We start from the raw sequence: 21,567 nt of genomic DNA on the forward strand, positions 1-21,567 counted from the left end.
AGGTTACAGTCTGATTTGGCATGGTTTCTACAAATGGATAATCTTATATTATTATTTTTAAATTATAAATAAATTACTTACAAGCTTGCATTAAATCAAAATGAAAAAGAAAAAACCCCTTCAAAGTAATGTTTCTAAGTTACGAAACAATTTGTCATGATATTAGAATCCGCTTATGCATCATTATCATCACCATCACCGTTTAACGTCCTATGACTTTATACAATCGTTTTCTCTTGTATCGTACTAGGCGCAGGAGTGGCTGTGTGGTTAGTTGCTTCCTTACGAGCCACATGGTTCCGGGTTCAGTCCCACTGCGTGGCACCTTGGGCAAGTGTCTTCTACTATAGCCTTGGGCCGACCAAAGCCTTGTGAGTGGATTTGGTAGACGGAAACTGAAAGAAGACTCGTACATATGTATATTTATATATATAACGGGAAGGTTTACGAAAATAAACAAAAGACGAAGGCAGGTGGAGTACAAACAAACAAATGTATTAGTATGGCGCTCAGGAATAGAAATAGAACAAGTCTTTTATGTTTTTTGCCTACGCTCTTCGACAGAAAGATAGATACACAGAAAAAAACAAGGAGAGAAAAAATGTGTGTAGGAGCTAACGATCCATCATGGCGATCTATATATATATATATGTATGTATGTATGTGTGTGTATATGTTTGCGTGTCTGTGTTTGTCCCCCCCAACATCGCTTGACAACCGATGCTGACTTGTTTACGTCCCCGTAACTTAGCGGTTCGGTAAAAAGAGCCCGATAGAATAAGTACTAGGCTTACAAAGAATAAGTCCTGGGGTTGATTTGCTCGACTAAAAGTTGTGCTCCAGCATGACCGCAGTCAAATGACTGAAACAAGTAAAAGAGTAAGAGTATATATTTTATAGGTTTGTAGAATGATATATTGAGGAGCTTTTTCATGAGCACTACTGGATCACCTGAATACATATAGTGTAACTTATATATTATATATATAATATATATTTACTTATGAGGTAAAAGCAATTCTTGTATAATAATTACTATTAAATACATATACGAATGTATAAGTATTTGTGTATTTTCCAATGACTGCAATTGCGTAGTGGAGTATATAAACTCTCATGTCGCCGGCATTAACACCAGCAACATGAAAGTTGTATACTCCACTTCTCCATTGCAGCCACCAGAAAATACACTGAGCAGATACATTAGTATATGTATGTAATAGTGTGTGTGTAGATATATATATATATAGATATATACATATATACATAGATATATATATATATATATACACACACACACACACACACACACACACACACACACACACATATATATACACACACACACATATATATATATATCGGGGCAACGATTCTACCAACTCACTATCTTAAATAAGATTGATAATATCCTAGGCTCATATTTCATCTCTAATGATTAAGTTAATAATAGCAAAAAGCAAGCAAAAAAAACCTATTATCGTATTAACTATAACCATTTTGTATATTGGTAGTGTCATTAGTTTTTTTTTCTTTTTGAAATTGTTGAATGACCATTGCATGTTGGTTTCCTATCTTTTGTACGTGACACTTTTAATCATCATCATCATCATCATCGTTTAGCGTCCGCTTTCCATGCTGGCATGGGTTGGACGGTTCAACTGGGGTCTGGGAAGCCAGAAGGCTGCACCAGGCCCAGTCTGATCTGGCAATGTTTCTACGGCTGGATGCCCTTCCTAACGCCAACCACTCCATGAGTGTAGTGGGTGCTTTTTACGTGCCACTGGCACAGGTGCCAGACGGGGCTGGCAACGGCCACGATTGGCTGGTGCTTTTTATGTGCCACTGGCACGGAGGCCAGACGAGGCTGGCAATGGCCACGATCGGATGGTGCTTTTTACGTGCTACTGGCACGGAGGCCAGACGAGGCTGGCAATGGCCACGATCGGTTGGTGCTTTTTACGTGCCACTGGCACGGAGGCCAGACAAGGCTAGCAATGGCCACAATCGGATGGTGCTTTTTACGTGCTACTGGCACGGAGGCCAGACGAGGCTGGCAATGGCCACGATCGGATGGTGCTTTTTACGTGCCACTGGCACGGAGGCCAGACAAGGCTAGCAATGGCCACAATCGGATGGTGCTTTTTACGTGCTACTGGCACGGAGGCCAGACGAGGCTGGCAATGGCCACGATCGGATGGTGCTTTTTACGTGCCTGGTCCCATTGGTTGCAGGATAGATACGGTATATAAAATGGAGCATTTTGCCTGGTAAAACAACATCTATCTAACCTGGTGTTTATTTAATTCAATAAACCTATACTTATCAGGTATCATTTTAATATATGCACTAAATAGTTTTACAAGTAAACTTTTGGTAATTTTTCTCACTGAAGATTTTATAGTAGCACTTAGCTTCAATGCATTAAGCTTCCAATACAACACATTCGTAACAGTCCACTCCTAAAAATCTCTCTTTACTCTCTCTCTCTTTTACTCTTTTACTTGTTTCAGTCATTTGACTGCGGCCATGCTGGAGCACCGCCTTTAATCGAGCAACTCAACCCTGGGACTTATTCTTTTGTAAGCTTAGTACTTATTCTATCGGTCTCTTTTGCCGAACCGCTAAGTAACGGGGACATAAACACACCAGCATCGGTTGTCAAGCAATGCTAGGGGGACAAACAGACACACAAACACACACATGCATATATATATATATATATATCATATATACGACGGGCTTCTTTCAGTTTCCGTCTACCAAATCCACTCACAAGACTTTGGTCGGCCCAAGGCTATAGCAGAAGACACTTGCCCAAGATGCCGCGGAGTGGGACTGAACCCGGAACCATGTGGTTGGTAAACAAGCTACTTACCACACAGTCACTCCTGCGCCTCGTCTTTTTTTTTTTTCCTTTTAACATATGTTAAAGAAAGCTGACCAGTAATACTTTGTGTATATTAAGTATTGGAAATTTGAATAGGAATTTTGTTTTGAGAATAGATTCTATTCTAAAAAAAATATATTTGGAGCTTCCTTTTTAGCAGCTTCATAATTAAGCAATCCAGGCTTGTAGTTAGTTTGAGGTTGAAAGTGTTTTAAATGCACACACACACACGTTTTTTTCATGTCATAATACATGTCCAAATTTTTTAACATTTCCAGTAACTTTGAAGGGGAAAAATGTGTCCTTCATTAATAGATAGGTATTGTTTTCAGTTCTGTAAATTGTATGTCAAATTGTATTACTTCCACTGACAATTATGAAGCAATTTTCAACTTGCCCGTCCTACAATTCGGTACAATTATGAAGCTATTTTCAACTTGCCCATCCTACAATTCGGTATTTTGGAAATAATATAATTTGTATACTGTATTTGATGGCATAGAAGATATATGGTCATATTGGGACAAATCCCAATCTCAACAGCACATATATTCTAAGTCACCATGGTTATTGCTTCCCTCCCAACTGAAGGGGGTCTTGTCCTGCAAGTTACTTGGTGACCCTGTCAGTGCTGGTACCACATTAAGAGCACCTGTGCCAGTGCTACATAAGAAGCACCTGTGTGGGTGCCATGTAAAAAACACCTGTGCTGGTGTCACATAAAAAGCACCTGTACTGGTGTCACATAAAAAGCACCTGTGCTGGTGTCACATAAAAAGCACCAGTGATGATGCCATGTAAAAAGCACCTGTGCTGGTGTCACATAAAAAGCACCTGTGTTGGTGTCACATAAAAAGCATCTGTACTGGTGTCACATAAAAAGCACCAGTGATGGTGCCATGTAAAAAGCACCAGTGCTGGTGTCACATAAAAAGCACCTGTGCTGGTGTCACATAAAAGTACCAGTGATGGTGCCATGTAAAAAGCACCTGTGCTGGTGTCACATAAAAAGCACCTGTGCTGGTGTCACATAAAAAGCACCTGTGCTGGTGTCACATAAAAAGCACCTGTGCTGGTGTCACATAAAAAGCACCTGTGCTGGTGTCACATAAAAAGCACCTGTGCTGGTGTCACATAAAAAGCACCTGTGCTGGTGTCACATAAAAAGCACCTGTGCTGGTGTCACATAAAAAGCACCTGTGCTGGTGTCACATAAAAAGCACCTGTGCTGGTGTCACATAAAAAGCACCTGTACTGGTGTCACATAAAAAGCACCTGTGCTGGTGTCACATAAAAAGCACCTGTACTGGTGTCACATAAAAAGTACCAGTGATGGTGCCATGTACAAAGCACCTGTGATGGTGTCACATAAAAAGCACCAGTGATGGTGTCACATAAAAAGCACCAGTGATGGTGCCATGTAAAAAGCACCAGTGCTGGTGTCACGTAAAAAGCACCTGTACTGGTGTCACATAAAAAGCACCAGTGATGGTGTCACATAAAAAGCACCTGTACTGGTGTCACATAAAAAGCACCAGTGCTGGTGTCACATAAAAAGCACCTGTACTGGTGTCACATAAAAAGCACCTGTGCTGGTGTCACATAAAAAGCACCTGTGCTGGTGTAACATAAAAAGCACCAGTGATGATGCCATGTAAAAAGCACCTGTGCTGGTGTCGCATAAAAAGCACCAGTGATGGTGTAACATAAAAAGCACCTGTGCTGGTGTAACATAAAAAGCACCTGTGCTGGTGTCGCATAAAAAGTACCAGTGATGGTACCATGTACAAAGCACCTGTGCTGGTGTCACATAAAAGGCACCTGTGCTGGTACTATGTAAAAAGCACACAGTATGCTCTGTAAAATTGATGGCGTTAGGAAAATCCAGTCATAGAAACCAAGCCAGAACACATGACAAGGACCTGGTTGTAGCCCTCCATCTTGCCAGCTCTAGCCAAACCGTCCAACCCATGCAAGCATGGGAAATGGACGTTAAATGATGGTAGTGGTGGTGGTTGTTGATGATGATGATGATGATGGTATTCAGGAAAAATAGTTTTTAGTGCATTAAAGCTTGTAATAACAGACCCAACTTTGCATATAGGACCCCTGAATGATATTCTGAGACCTTTTTTCCCCAGTTGGAAAACGGGTGTAATTTAAGCCATACTCAATATTTTGTTAATATGTGAATTTTTCTTGTATATTCAAAGTTTATTCTCATTTATTTGACCCAAAAAATAAAAGAAAAATTAGCTAATTATCTATTATATATTGAAAAATGGTTTCAATTTGAGGTATACTTGCCATCTCAATATGGCTAACCACTAAAGGTGGGTGTTACTGTAGCTTGTAGCCCCAGGAGAACATCGTCTCCAGCTGGCTTTAGGCACACTTTCTGTGCTCTTATGGTATTTGCAAAGGGAGGTCACCTTTCCCTCATCAACCTAAGTGATACGCACGGACTGCAGTTTCTAGGTTTTGACCTGTCATCAGTGTACGACAATCACCAGTTTTCGATGAAAGGGGTCCCCAATGCAAATCCTTATATCGTTTTTTTAAAGTTTTTAGAACAAGCTGTAAGTAAGCAGTCATTCCATTTTAGATTGTTTCATGTATTTTGGTGCCTGTTTTCCATCAAAAAAGTTTCTGGATAAAATATTTCACACTTCATAACTGGCATTCCTCAAATTCTAGAGTGAAAATTAAGGTATGAATGCAGATAATGACAATAAGCATCTGTTTGTTCCTTTGCAGGCTTTATGGAAAATATGACAAAGATAGAATCTCTTCATGTTTACCAATGAAGATTTCAACAATTAAAAGAAAGCACACACACACCCCAAATAGCTGTATAAAGTTTAGTTTTCATAAAGAATTACTGTATCTTACAGACTAAGGAAAACATCTTGCTTTGGTTACTTTTTAGCCCTCTAGAATTATTATCAGATATTTCAACTATCTATGTAGTCTTCATAAAATTCTTGTTTGCAATTAATTTGACAATAATATGGAAGCAAAATATTTGATTTGCTAAGTGAATGGATCTTTTCCTTTTGAACGGCAGATGTCAACACAATTTCTAGTTAACTAAAAAGTTTTAAACTTCGTATACTGGTAGAATGTGTTTATAAAACATCATTTTCTCTTGGTTTTATTGAGAAAATTCTATAGTTTGTAAGATATTTCGTCTGAAAATCCAAGCATTTCGGCAATTTTAACCAATCGATTACCTCCATTCAACTAAAATCACTTGCTGCGTCTAAAACTGAGACAACATCCTGTAACTAACCCTAACCCCCCTAACCCTAACCCTAACTTTTTTTCTTAATTGTTAAATTAATTTAATTCCATTGCTTTAGTTTTTTTTTACACGCGTAACAATTAAGAAAAAAAAATTTAGGGTTAGGGCTAGTTACAGGATGTTGTCTCAGTTTTAGACGCAGCAAATGATTTTAGCTCAAAAGAGGGCATAGGATTGGTTAAAATTCGAAAAATTAAACTACGTTAAACAAACAAATTATAATTTTCTCTAGAAAGCCAAGAGAAAAAATGTTTTATTTTGACACATTCTACCGGTATACGAAGTTTTAAAGTGTTTCGTTAACTAGAAATTGTCTGCTGTTCAACAGGAAAAGATCCAAGTGAATTTCTATGATGAATTTAGTATGTCTCTAAAAAAATGTTTCTATTTTTTGAATCATTCATTCTTAATGTAATGACTTCTTGTCATGAGAGGTGTCAAGCCTATAAGAAGAATTCGCAAATTATAAGTAAGTATAATATTTTACGCTTTAAAAATGAATAGCTTTGTTTCACAAAACCAAGTGTGATCTCAGGTATTTTGGCACCAAAAAGGTTGATCAATAATTTGTCCCTTGCTTTTTAGAGATCATTATTGTTATTGATACCATTCTAAGCACCATTTTTATTAAATAACTTCTTATCACATGGGAATATGTGCAGAAATTTTGATATGATACAGATTTTTGGAGAGATTTCAGAGTAATGTACTTCAGTTTGTTTTCCATGAACAGCCTTTCAACAGGATGGATGATGTGTTGTTAGAGATTATGAAGTGATGGGTGTTATTAATACATATCCTGTTGCTGTCTGCTTTGTTTTTCATTTGTTTGAGATCAAGAGGTATTTAACCAGTTATATTGTAGTATCGTGGAGGTGCAATGGCCCAGTGGTTAGGGCAGCGGACTTGCGGTCATAGGATCGCGGTTTTGATTCCCAGACCGGGCGTTGTGAGTGTTTATTGAGCGAAAACACCTAAAAGCTCCACGAGGCTCCAGCAGGGGATGGTGGTGATCCCTGCTGTACTCTTTCACCACAACTTTCTCTCACTCTTTCTTCCTGTTTCTGTTGTACCTGTATTTCAAGGGGCCGGCCTTGTCACTCTCTGTGTCACGCTGAATATCCCCGAGAACTGCGTTAAGGGTGCACGTGTCTGTGGAGTGCTCAGCCACTTACACGTTAATTTCACGAGCAGGCTGTTCCGTTGATTCGGATCAACCGGAACCCTCATCATCGTAACCGACGGAGTGCTTCCATCCATTGTAGTATCACTACAATTAATTGTATTTTAAAACATTCACTTTGTGCTTAACCTGTTTGTTGCCATATTTCTGATAAAATATTCTTTGTTTCAATGAATTTTTAAAGAAAGATTTACCAAAATATCTTTGTCAATTACTAAGCTGGTGTTTAGAACATAAATTAACATAAAATTTTGATAAAAGGTTTTGACTTAGATCACTTTAAAACAGGAACTTTCTATTATAGAACCAGAGACAGTCTTAGGTTGGTTGGTTGGTATAAAAAGGGTTAAGGGTAAAATTAATATACAAAACTAGAGCTGAGAAAAAGAGTAATATTGGACAAAATGTTTTGTGTACAGAAGTAGATACATTGAGTATCTGACGCATGGCTCAGTGGTTAGAGCGTTGAACTTATGATCGTGAGGATGTGAGTTCGAATCCCGGACCGGACTGCATGTTGTGTTCTTGAGCAAGATACTTCATTTCACGTTGCTTCAGTTCACTCAGCTGTATAAATGAGCTGCGATGTCACTGGTGCCAAGCTGTATCAGCCATTGCCTTTCCCTTGGATAACACTGGTGGCATGGAGAGGGGAGGCCGGTATGCATGGGCGGCTGCTGGTCTTCCATAAACAACCTTGCCCAGACTTGTGCCTTGGAGAGTAACTTTCTAGGTGCAATCCCATGACCGAAGGGGGTCTCAGCTCAGAGTATCTGACACACAGGGGTTGAATCAAGCAACCAACTATTCTCTACCACTATAAATTTATGACTATGTGTTACTGCCAGAGATTGATATTAGCAGAACAGCAATAGAATTTGGTTAATTTGTTCAATGGTTGAAAGCTTTCATTAACGTTTCCATTAACCTGAAAAAAAAAAAAAAAGAAGTGTGTTAAACATGTTTTGTTTATTGTTATTGGATAGAGAGGTTTAAAGGTGTAGAATTCAGCTACTATTTCTAGTTGTTTGAGCAATCACATAGAGGCTTCCTAGTTAGCTTGAATAAAGTATCAATTGTTGAAAATGTGACCATAACTAAGTTTAGTTATGGTCACATTTTCAACAATTGATACTTTATTAAGCTAACTAGAAATAGTAGCTGAATTCTACACCTTTAAATAAAAAGACACCTGAAAACGGTCTCTGAAAAGAAACAAGAAATAGTCATGACTGAAATATCTTTTATTACGGCAGAACCGTTAGCACGCCGGGCGAAATGCGTAGCTGTTATGTTCTGAGTTCAAATTCCGCCGAGGTCGACTTTGCCTTTCATCCTTTCGGGATCGATAAATTAAGTACCAGTTACGTACTGGGGTCGATGTAATCAACTTAGTTCGTTTGTCTGTCCTTGTTTGTCCCCTCTATGTTTAGCCCCTTACTCTTTTACTTGTTTCAGTCATTTGGCTGTGGCCATGCTGGAGCACCGCCTTTAGTCGAGCAAATCGACCCCAGGACTTATTCTTTGTAAGCCCAGTACTTATTCTATCGGTCTCTTTTGCCGAACCGCTAAGTGACGGGGACGTAAACACACCAGCATCAGTTGTCAAGCAATGCTAGGGGGACAAACACACACACACACATATATATACATATACATATATACGACAGGCTTCTTTCAGTTTCCGTCTACCAAATCCACTCACAAGGCATTGGTCGGCCCGGGGCTATAGCAGAAGACACTTGCCCAAGATGCCACGCAGTGGGATTGAACCCGGAACCGTGTGGTTGGTTAACAAGCTACTTACCACACAGCCACTCCTGCGCCTCAAAGAAACATATTACTGATCAACTGGGATTGGGACTGACATGGAGTTAAACAACTATTAAAACCTTATTTGTAGGCAAATTTAAAACCTTATTTAAAACCTTATTAAAACCTTATTTGTAGGCAAATTTAAAACCTTATTAAAACCTTATTTGTAGGCAAATTTAAAACCTTATTTAAAACCTTATTAAAACCTTATTTGTAGGCAAATTTAAAACCTTATTTAAAACCTTATTAAAACCTTATTTGTAGGCAAATTTAAAACCTTATTTAAAACCTTATTTGTAGGCAAATTTAAAACCTTATTTAAAACCTTATTAAAACCTTATTTGTAGGCAAATTTAAAACCTTATTTAAAACTTATTAAAACCTTATTGTAGGCAAATTTAAAACCTTATTTAAACCTATTAAAACCTTATTTGTAGGCAAATTTAAAACCTTATTTAAAACCTTATTTGTAGGCAAATTTAAAACCTTATTAAAACCTTATTTGTAGGCAAATTTAAAACCTTATTTAAAACCTTATTAAAACCTTATTTGTAGGCAAATTTAAAACCTTATTTAAAACCTTATTAAAACCTTATTTGTAGGCAGATTTCATTATTTCAATCATAATCTTTTAAAAAATGTTAATGAAGTCAACGCAAATGAAATATTGGTTTAGATCATCATCATCATTGTCATCGTTTAACGTGGTTTCCATGTTGGCACAGGTTAGACAGTTCAACTGGAGCTGGTAAGCTGGAGAGCTACACCAGGTTACAGTATCTATTTTTGGCTGGATGCCCTTCCTAACACCAACCACTCAAAAGTTTTATCTCATAGCACACTAATGAGGTCAGTAAGTAACTTGCAAGACAAGATCCCTTGACAGAGTTGGTTTGCAGTATTGAGGGAGATGGCTTTCTACCAGGTGTTGAGAGGCTAAAGTGTGAAAGAGGGACAGGAACGGGTGTCTTGCTGTAGAGGAGATATATGCAGAAAAGTGTCAGGGCATAATACCCTCAAAGCACCAGAAGGTAGATAGAGAGAGAGTAGGAGCTCAGGCCTGAAGATGGCTAGGTTGGTAGGTAGATTCATAAGAGTGTAAGATAGTAGAGATGAAGATAGAAGTGAAAGCAATGGATGGTGAATATGGATGAAGGCACAGACAATGGTAAGTCTTAAGTTTGTAAGAAAGTAGGCATGGGTCACGAAGGAGGAGGCAATAAGTGGTAATTCATGAAAAAAAGATAAAGTATAATAACGTTCCCCTCCTTAGATGAGAAATAGGGAGATGAGGTGAAGTGTGTATAAGGGGAGAGAGAAGGTGCACTGTAACACAGATAGGTCAGAGGTACCTAGGAGTGGATATAGTGAGTAACAGAAAGGAGTATCATTGGCAGATATGAGAGGGTGTCCAGGAGAAGGGCATTTGGTGGACATACAGTGGTATGGGATAATGCTGTGTGTTCAAGGAAAAAAGTTCCAAGGAGAGGGATTAATGGTAGCACAAAAAGGTGGAAGGAATATGTGCAGATCTGCTGTCATATGATTACAGTAACTAAGAAACAGTCCTGTAGATAGAAGGGCATGTGTAATGAAGGTGAGTTGTTGGGAAGCCTAAACAAGTAGAGATTCAGTGTTGAGACAAACTAAAGGCAAAAATTTCAAACAATCTGTTACCATTTATAATTGCATCAGTTGGCTTCTGTAAAGTAATTTCTTTATTTCTTTTTTTGTTATTCCTATTTTTCAGCTGAGTGCAAAAACCATCAAGGATTTAAGAGAGATGTTTAGTTCTACTTGTGACATGTCGTCCGTTGAGTTTCGAGAAACTAAGTATTTTAAAATACGTGTTGATGAAAATATTGCAAGGTTTAAGCATGCTACTAAAGGTGGATTGGTGGTTGGGTTAGGTAACGAATGTAAGTTGATTTATAATTAATTTTTCTTAATGACAGTGTTAATATGGCTTTGAAAAACATTGGTTATTTTGTAGTGTAAAATATGTATGATCATTTAAGATGAACTGATTAGGTGATGTTTTATCACATCTAAAATAAAATTTTGAAAAATCTTAATTAAAATATTTTTCATTATCTTGATCGTTACAATGCATACCACTTCCTCTTCTTTCCAGTAAGGGTCATGATGCTCACTATATAGGACCTTGCAGGTAGGGTCCAGTTAGAATTTTCTTCGGGTTAAGTTACTCATCCCACTCAAAAAGTCCCTGAATAAGGGTTGTTTAAGGATGATGAATGAAACACCCATATTTCTAAGGGTGAGTTATTCAAACCTATTGAATATTTTCCATGGAATGCTGGAAACAAACAACCTCATTTGCATGTCAGTGATGTTCATTTATAACAATCATGTATGCATAGTCTAGACTCTCACAAGGGTTTGGTTGGCCTGGTGCTATTGCAGAAGATACTTGCCCAAGGTGCCATCCAATGAGACTAAAATGAAGACCAAGCGTTGGGAAGCAAGTTTCTCAACCAACCTTATGGCCACGCCTGCACCTATATACACTTGCCTTTGGTGCTGCACAGTGGAACTCTACACAAGTCAACATAGGGACATCTGTATCTCAATTGACAAAAAAATTATATGAGAAATTTCAGTGACAAAGGAGTGAGAAATTATGTTATGTTTGAAGCTCTGATAAAACTATGGGTTGCTGCTAAACAAGTATTCAACTACGAGTGTGAACTCTAGTGAGCTTCCTCTCCAATATTAAGTACATACGAAACGTAGCAGGTGACAGCTAACCTTTGGGCACTGTTTTGAACCCCATTGTGTCTACCACTCCGATTGGTTGATATTGGCGCAATTTGTCTCTCACTCTATCGCACGCCAATATGCAACCCAACCAATCACAATCTGCAAATAAGTCATGTGAGATAGTCGGTTCCAAACAAACATTTGAGCCTACTCGTCAGCTCACCTCTTCCTAGGCTCAACATCAGTTGGTTCCAGACTTTCTAAGTTCTAACCATTGACCACATTGCAGCGACCTCTATCTTTGTCGCCACCGCTAATGTCTCTCATCAATGTCGTCAACATCTACGCAGCACCAACACACTGCACTGGTTCCTGCATCGCTGTTCTTGAGCTTCTTACCAGGGTTAACAGCTTACATAGAACCTATGCAGATGCCTGTACATATATAAATGTACATCAACCACTTCCATTCAACGTGTGTCTACTGTTACCACCTGGTGTTTTATACATTCTCCCCGGGTTCCTGCCACTAGAACATCACAGCCTTCTGAATGGAGTCACATTAGATGGAACAACAACCTATAAAATCTAAACGTCTTATAATAGAAACAACTGTACGCTAACAAAGTTCATGACAAAATTTCTTATTCCTTATTACTGCTCTGTACTCGACTAACACTTTGTTCTGAAGAATATGTGTACCCCAGGACTTATTCTTTGTAAGCCCAGTACTTATTCTATTGGTCTCTTTTGCTGAACCGCTAAGTGACGGGGACGTAAACACACCAGCATCGGTTGTCAAGCAATGCTAGGGGGACAAACACTGAGTTAGTATTATTATGCCTAAGCAAAATAATAACAAGAGCACTCATGGCACAAACCTCTGTCAAGGCAACACTGTCTTCTCAATGATTAGCCTGAGATGATTTTTCAGAATGAGAATATCTGAAAGAAACTCGACTTCTCTCACAGACAAGAATACTAAAAATGAACCTGACTGCTCTCAAAAATTAAGCAGGAAAAAAAACAGATAAATATTCCAGAATCCTTGTCTGGTAACTGATTGATCCTAAAATCTAACCAGTTTGTGCCAGTCACAAGGCCAAACGTCCCTGAAAGTTTAATCCGAATCCATCTGGCAGTTCTTGAGATATCTTTTCCTTGGACAAACAAACAAACAAACGAACACGACTAAAAGCAATACTTCTGCCTTCACTAAGGCAGAAGTAATAATGATAATGAGGATAATATATATATATATATAATAAATATTAGGGAATAAATCCAAATTTACAGGGAAAAAATCAGATTTAGGATTAAATCCAATTTTATAGTAAAATATTATATAATATTATTAGAGACAAAACCACTATTTTGCAAAACAAACAAGGAAAGACTTAATCAATACATAAAATTTTAATAAAAAGTCAAAAAAACCGCCACTACAATTGTTTCTTGTCTTGATCGACAATCTTCAGGTGGACTTCCAATAAGTCAGTTTCAAATTATTTCCTTGTTTGTTTTGCAAAATAGTGGTTTTGTCTCTAATAATATTATATATATATAATAATATTATATATATATATATATATATACTCTCTTACTCTTTACTCTTTTACTTGTTTCAGTCATTTGACTGCGGCCATGCTGGAGCACTGCCTTTAGTCAAGCAAATCGACCCCGGGACTTATTCTTTGTAAGCCCAGTACTTATTCTATCGGTCTCTTTTGCCGAACTGCTAAGTGACGGGGACATAAACACACCAGCATCGGTTGTGAAGCAATGCTAGGGGGACAAACACAGACACACAAGCGCACACACATACATATATACGACGGGCTTCTTTCAGTTTCCGTCTACCTAATCCACTCACAAGGATTTGGTCAGCTCGAGGCTATAGTAGAAGACACTTGCCCAAGGTGCCACGCAGTGTGACTGAACCCGGAACCATGTGGTTGATAAACAAGCTACTTACCACACAGCCACTCCTGCGCCTATATATATATATATATATATATATATTATATATATATATATCTTGTTTCAGTCATTAGACAGCCATGCATGGGCACGCCTTGAATTTTTGATGAAATGAATTTATCCCAGTACTTTTTTTAAACCTGGTGCTTATTCTATCAGTCTCTTTTGCCAAGCCACTAAGTTACAGGGATGCAAACACTAGCAGTTGCCAAGTGGTAGGGGTGAACTGTGGGGACAAACACACAAAGGCACACAGATATATGTGTGTGTGTGTATAGAGTGTTAGAAGTGGCATAAAGATATTGTATGTTGAGAAAAAAGGATGCCAGAATTTTGGAAAAAAATCTTTTTATTTATTCATTATTATTAGTGCTTTTGTTCATTTTTCCGATAAGTTCGGAAGACACAATCTTATTTGATACATTCAAAAAATGAACGCAAACGCTAAAAATAATGAATGAATAAAAAAATTTTTTCCCAAAATTCTGGCGACCTCCTTTTTTTCTCAATATATATATATATATATATATATATATATATATATATACTAGTATTATAACCCAATTTCATCCAGGTCTACACAGGCCACATTTTAAAAAGATAAGGAATTTTTCCCTAGAGGCCATGCCTTTCAATTGAGCAAACTGAAAGTTGCCATGCAAACTCCCTAGCACTTTTAACATAGGTGTGCAAATTTTCAAGTCAATCCGACCACATTTCCTAACACTTTTGCCTGCATAACTGCTTGTGAGACAACATCTGCCCTTTTCACAAATATATAGTAGATACATACACACACACACACACACACATAAAATATACATATACATATACACCAAATCCACACAGCCCGAGGCTGTAGTAAAAAACACTTGCCCAAGGTGTCACACAGTGGGGCTGAACCCGGAACCATGTGGTTGGGAAGCAAGCTTCTTACTACACAGCTCCAACTGTTTTTTTCTCTAACACAGTTTCTAGCTAATCTTAATAAGGTTAATTACCTTCTGTTTACTTGATTAGTATGAAATTAAAACTACATGCAAATTTATTTACAGTACATTTCTTGTTTAACCCTTTCGTTACTGTATTTATTTTGAGATGCTCTGTGTTTCTTTCAATCAATTTTAAATATAACAAAGAATTTAGTGAAATAACTTAGTTATCATTAAGCTAGTGTTTGGAACATAACATAAACTGTGACTAAGTTTGGTGGAAGATTTTAATTCAAAACGTATGAAAACAAGATATTTGTACTACAGAGCCAGAGCCGGTTTCAGCCGGGTTAATAACGAAAGGGTTAAGGAAATAAATAAATTACCTAATTTGTTAAATTATTCCCTAATTCTATGAAGTCTCTTCAATGATCTTTGGGTTACTGAATATTTTATTGCTCTGCTATAATGAGAACACTCTGTTTTGATAGATTTGGATTTCCAAAATATGCTTTTTTTTATATATACTCTGAATTCTTCTGATTTTTAACAGGTATTATTATAGCAGAATGCGGTACGGAATCAAGCCTATTGTCTAATAGTGTAGTATCTGTTGAATATGTTTTAACACAGCTCAACAATACTCAGATAAGCCAGTGATCAAACAGAAACGGTATGTATTTCTTTACTTTTGTGTAATATTTTTTCAAAATAACAAAACTTAAAACAGGAAAATGAATAAAAGCCATTATTGACTATTCAAGCCTCTTTGTGTGGTTGGGATGATACTTTGAATAAGTGCCATTATATGTGCTCTCTAATTTCAGCCCTTCATCATCATCATCATCATCATCATTTAGCGTCCGCTTTCCATGCTGGCATGGGTTGGACGGTTCAACTGGGGTCTGGGAAGCCAGAAGGCTGCACCAGGCCCAGTCTGATCTGGCAATGTTTCTACGGCTGGATGCCCTTCCTAACGCCGACCACTCCGTGAGTGTAGTGGGTGCTTTTTACATGCCACCGGCACATGTGCCAGATGGGGCTGGCAAACGGCCATGGTCGGATGGTGCTTTTTACGTGCCGGAGGCACAGGGGCCACGCGGGGATGGCAACGGTCATGATCGGATGGTGCTTTTTATGTGCCACCGGCACAGGGGCCAGGAGTGGCTGGCAATGGCCACGATCAGATGGTGCTTTTTACGTGCCACCGGCATGGAGGCCAGACGAGGCTGGCAACGGCCACGTTCGGATGGTTCGCTTACGTGCCACCGGCACTGGTTTCACAGCTACAATTTCCATTGATGTTGATTGATTTCGATTTTGATTCTGATTCTCACTTGCCTCAACAGGTCTTCACAAGTAGTTTTGTGTCCTTATATATAGAAATATATATATATATATATATATATCATCATCATCATCATCATACACCCGCTTTCCATGTTGGCATTGGTTGGTCAGTTTGAGTGAAAACTTGATAAGCTGCACCAGATTTCAGACAGGAATCTGGGGAGCTGCACCACAGTCCAATCTGATTTTGTATGGTATCTGCACCCGGTTGCCCTTCCTAACGCCAACCGCTCCAAGAGTGTAGTGGGTGCTTTTTATGTGCCACCAGCATCAGCCATGACTATGGTCTCACTTGGCTTGACAGGTCTTCACCAAAGGTCTTGATCACCTGTCACTACCTCTGTGAGGCCCAACATTTCAATGGTGCTTTTCTATGTACAAGTCAGACAGCACTGGAGTTGGCCACAACTACGATTTCACTTGCCTCAGCAGATCTTCTCAAGCACAGCATACCACCCAATGTTTGAAGAGTGCTTTTTACGTGCCAGTTACACAACACTGGCATCGGCCACAACTACAATCTCACTTGGCTTATATATATATGTATATATACAAATATACATATATATATATATATATATATATATAAAAATTTGAAAAAAAACAATGTTTATCAATTCAAAATGATTAATTAAATTACACCATCTAGAAAATTACATATAATAGAAAAGTTAAAATTAAAATAACAATATGATGTAAAGATTAAGTAAATTGCAAAAATAATAATAAAAATGTATATAATAGGTAGAAAAATGATTTTATTCCCTCAAATAATAATAATTATTATATATATATATATATATATATATATATATATACTTTGTATGATTAGAGTGCAGCAAAAAAATTTACTTCACCACACACCGAACTTTTAGAAATAGCAGCCAAAGAATTTAGCTATTTCCTCTACTATGAGAAGAGTCTCCCAGACAATGTATACTCAAAAACAATTCACGTAGGTATAGAGGGAAAAATAACAAAAGTTATTTTTCCCTCTATACCTTGTCTGGGAGACTTTTCTTATAGTAGAGGAAATAGCTAAATTCTTTGGCTGCTATTTCCAAAAGTTCGGTGTGTGGTGAAGTAAATTTTTTTGCTGCACCCTAATTATACAAAGTAATGTTAAATATACCGTAAATGGTCTTTACACACTGAACACTGCTTGGTAAAATTATTAATTACTAATTAATTAATTTTACCCTTATTATTATTGACTATATATATATATATATATATACTTAGGAGTGGATGCATTGCGTTCAATTAAATAAATAATATATATATATATATATATAAAAAGCACCCACTACACTCGCGGAGTGGTTGGCGTTAGGAAGGGCATCCAGCCGTAAAAACTCTGCCAGATCAGACTGGCGCCTGGAGCAGCCCCTGGCTTCCCAGACCCCGGTCGAACCGTCCAACCCGTGCTAGCTCGGAAAACGGACGTTAAACAATGATGATGATGATATATATATGTGGGTACAGGACATCACCAACAGTGCAAATGACATAGACATGAGAGCTAGATACAAAACATGGACAGCAGCATTGGCAATGACCTTGCTTGAATGTTGTTTTTCATGTGCCACCGGCACAAGTGCGATTAAGGCGATGCTGGTAATGATCACGCTCAAATGGTGCTTTTTACATGTCACCGGCACGGGGGCTAGTCAGTGGCCCTGGCAATGATCATGCTCGGCTGGTGCTTTTAGAGCTCCACTAGCATGGATGCTAGTCATGCGATGCTGTCATCGAATTTGATTTCGATTTCACTTGCCTCAACAGGTCTTCACAAGCTGAGTTTAGTGTCCAATGAAGGAAAGGTACTCATAAGTAGACTGTTTACACCATTGGCATAGGCCAAGGGTTATGGTCTCACTTGGTTTGCTGGGTCTTCTCAAGCACAGCATATTTACAAAGGCCTCAGTCACTAGTCATTGCCTGAATGAGGCCTAATGTTCGAAGGTCGTGCTTCACCAACTCATTCCAGGTCTTCCTGGATCTACCTCTTTCACAGGTTTCCTCAACCGCTAGGGTGTAACACTTTTTCACTCAGCTATCCTCATCCATTCGCACCACATGACCATACCAGCGTAGTCGTCTCTCTTGCACACCACATCTGATGCCTCTTAGGTCCAACTTTTCTCTCAAGGTACTTACACTCTGTCGAGTATGCACACTGACATTGCACATCCAGCGGAGTATACTGGCTTCGTTCCTAGCACCAGTGCTGGTGGTACGTAAAAAGCTCCCACTACACTCACGGGCGTTAGGAAGGGCATCCAGCTGTAGAAACACTGCCAGATCAGACTGGAGCCTGGTGCAACCTCCTGGCTTCCTAGACCCCAGTCGAACCGTCCAACCCATGCTAGCATAGAAAACCGACGTTAAACGATGATGATGATGATGTGGATGTATAAATGTGTATGTGCGTACATGTATATACATATGTGTGTAGTTCTTTATATGCATTCATTTACATGAATTGATGCACATGTACGTTTCTTCATATAAGTGCACTTTGTACATGCATATTTGTATCCATTTGCATATGTGTGTATATATGTATGTATTTATGTTTATATATGCATGTTATTTTTATTTAGATGTGTATATCTATGGATATCTTAACATCAGTCAAAAAACATCTTTTAATTTAATATATATATATATATGTACAGGCGCAGGAGTGGCTGTGTGGTAAGTAGCTTGCTTACCAACCACATGGTTCCGGGTTCAGTCCCACTGCGTGGCACCTTGGGCAAGCGTCTTCTACTATAGCCTCGGGCCGACCAAAGCCCTGTGAGTGGATTTGGTAGGCGGAAACTGAAAGAAGCCCGTCGTATATATGTGTATATATATATATATATATATATATATATATATATATATATATATATTTATGTTTGTGTGTCTGCGTTTGTCCCTCCACCCCCCCAACATCGCTTGACAACTGATGCTGGTGTGTTTACGTCCCCGTAACTTTAGCGGTTCCGCAAAAGAGACCGATAGAATAAGTACTAGGCTTACAAAGAATAAGTCCGGTGCTCCAGCATGGCCATAGTCACATGACTGAAACAAGTAAAAAGTAAAAGTAAGTAAAGTACGTACTGGAATTAAAAGATGAATGTTTTTGACGGGTGTTATTATATAAGCGCAGGAGTGTGGTAATTAGCTTGCTTACCAACCACATGGTTCCAGTTTCAGTCCCACTGCATGGCACCTTGGCCAAGTGTCTTCTACTATAGCCTCAGGCTGACCAAAGCCTTGTGAGTGGATTTGGTAGACGGAAACTGAGAAGAAGCCTGTCTTATATATGTATATATATGAGTTTGTATGTCGGCGTTTCTCTCCCCAACATCGCTTGACAACCGATGCTGGTGTGTTTACATCCCTGTAACTTAGTGGTTCGGCAAAAAGAGACTGATAGAATAAGTACTAGGCTTACAAAGAATAAGTCCTGGGGTCGATTTGCTCAACTAAAGGCAGTGCTCCAGCATGGCCACAGTCAAATGACTGAAACAAGTAAAAGAGTAGAATACATATGTTTATATATTATCTCTCTCTATATAAACGGCAGTTTGTCTGTGCATGTTTCTGTGTGTCTGTTTGCTTGTACCCTCACTCTGACCACGGCTTTCAACCGATTCTGATGAAACTTGACACACACATAGCCCAATGTCATAATTCAAAACTAACGCAGCGAAAATTTTGAAAAGTTCCCCCAGTTCTGAAAAAAATCGATAAATTCGACATGGGGTCGAGAATCAGAAACACAAACCGCAAACTGTCTAGGGGACGCAACGCCACCTTTTTTAACTAAAAAAAAAATTTACCATCATTTTTTTCCATTTTTTTTGCTATTTTTTTGGCTATAACTCTCTAAAAATGCTTTATAGTTATTTCCCTTACAAACCTGAGCAACGCCGGGCGATACTGCTAGTTTTATATAAATTTCCCTGAATTCAATAATCTAATTACCAAAATATTTATTTTATTTCCTCATTTACATGATACTCTTTTTCACTGTAATTTACTAGTCACACACTCATGCTTACACTCAGTATCATATTAATCCTTTCCAGTATAAGTACAAGGTTAGTCAGTACCAGTGCTCAACTGATACTAATTCTGTCGACCCTGAAATGATGATGATGATCATCATCGTTTAACGTCCGTTATCCATTCTAGCATATGTTGGACGGTTCAACTGGGGTCTGGGAGGCCAGTAGGCTGTGCCAGGCCCAGTCTGATCTGGCAATGTTTCTACGGCTGGATGCCCTTCCTATCGCCAACCACTCCGTGAGTGTAGTGGGTGCTTTTTACGTGCCACCGACACAGGTGCCAGACGGGGCTGGCAGACGGCCACAATCGGATGGTGCTTTTTTACGTGCCACTGGCACGAGGGCCAGACGAGGCTGGCAACGGCCACAATCTGATAGTGCCTTTTACGTGCCACCGGCATGGAGGCCAGTCGGGGTGGTGCTGGCAACGGCCACATTCGGATGGTTCTCTTATGCGCCACCGGTACTGGTATAGGTACAGGTGTAGCTGTGTGGTAAGAAGCTTGCCTCCCAATCACATGGTTCTAGGTTCAGTCTCAATGCATGGCACCTTGGGCAAGTGTCTCCTACTGTAACCTTGGGTCGACCAAAGGCTTGTGAGTGGATTTGGTAGACGGAAACTGAAAGAAGCCTGTCACGCACACGTGTGTGTATATCTTTGTGTTTGTGTTTGTTCCCCCCCCTCTCTTGACAACCAATATTGGTGAGTTTACATCCTTATAATTTAGCAGTTCAGCAAAAGAGACTGATAGAATAAGTACGAGGCTTAAATAAGTCGACTTGTTCGGCTAAAACCCCCTCAAGGCGGTGCTCCAGCATGGCTGCAGTAAAATGACAAACGAGTAACAGAAAAAAAGAAAAATTATATGGACACTTGTGTGTGTGTATGAATTTATAACAATGTGGATTTGTATATAGGCGCAGGAGTGGCTGTGAGGTAAGTAGCTTGCTTACCAATCACATAGTTCCGGGTTCAGTCCCACTGCGTGGCACCTTGGACAAGTGTCTTCTGCTATAGCCTCGGGCCGACCAAAGCCTTGTGAGTGGATTTGGTAGACAGAAACTGAAAGAAGCCCGTCGTATATATGTATATATATATATATATATATATATATATATGCGTTTGTGTGTCTGTGTTTGTCCCCTAGCATTGCTTGACAACTGATGCTGGTGTGTTTATGTCCTCGTCAGTTAGCGGTTCAGCAAAAAGAGGCCGATAGAATAAGTACTGGGCTTACAAAAGAATAAGTCCTGGGGTTGAGTTGCTCGATTAAAGGCGGTGCTCCAGCATGGCCGCAGTCAAATGACTGAAACAAGTAAAAGAGTAA

General features: G+C 38.9%; 1 protein-coding gene across 1 annotated transcript in view; it reads left to right on the forward strand.

Moving 5' to 3' along the window:
- Positions 1 to 21,567, forward strand: part of LOC115222385 — a 32,356-nt gene that overhangs the window by 4,684 nt on the left and 6,105 nt on the right. Inside the window, exons 2-3 of the mRNA XM_029792597.2 lie at positions 10,943 to 11,111; positions 15,379 to 15,498. Coding sequence (XP_029648457.1) covers positions 10,943 to 11,111; positions 15,379 to 15,485 — 276 coding nt within the window. The 3' untranslated portion in view covers positions 15,486 to 15,498. The remainder of the gene's footprint in view (positions 1 to 10,942; positions 11,112 to 15,378; positions 15,499 to 21,567) is intronic.

Source organism: Octopus sinensis, linkage group LG19 (assembly GCF_006345805.1).
Source record: "Octopus sinensis linkage group LG19, ASM634580v1, whole genome shotgun sequence".
In the NCBI taxonomy this organism is placed as follows: domain Eukaryota; kingdom Metazoa; phylum Mollusca; class Cephalopoda; order Octopoda; family Octopodidae; genus Octopus; species Octopus sinensis.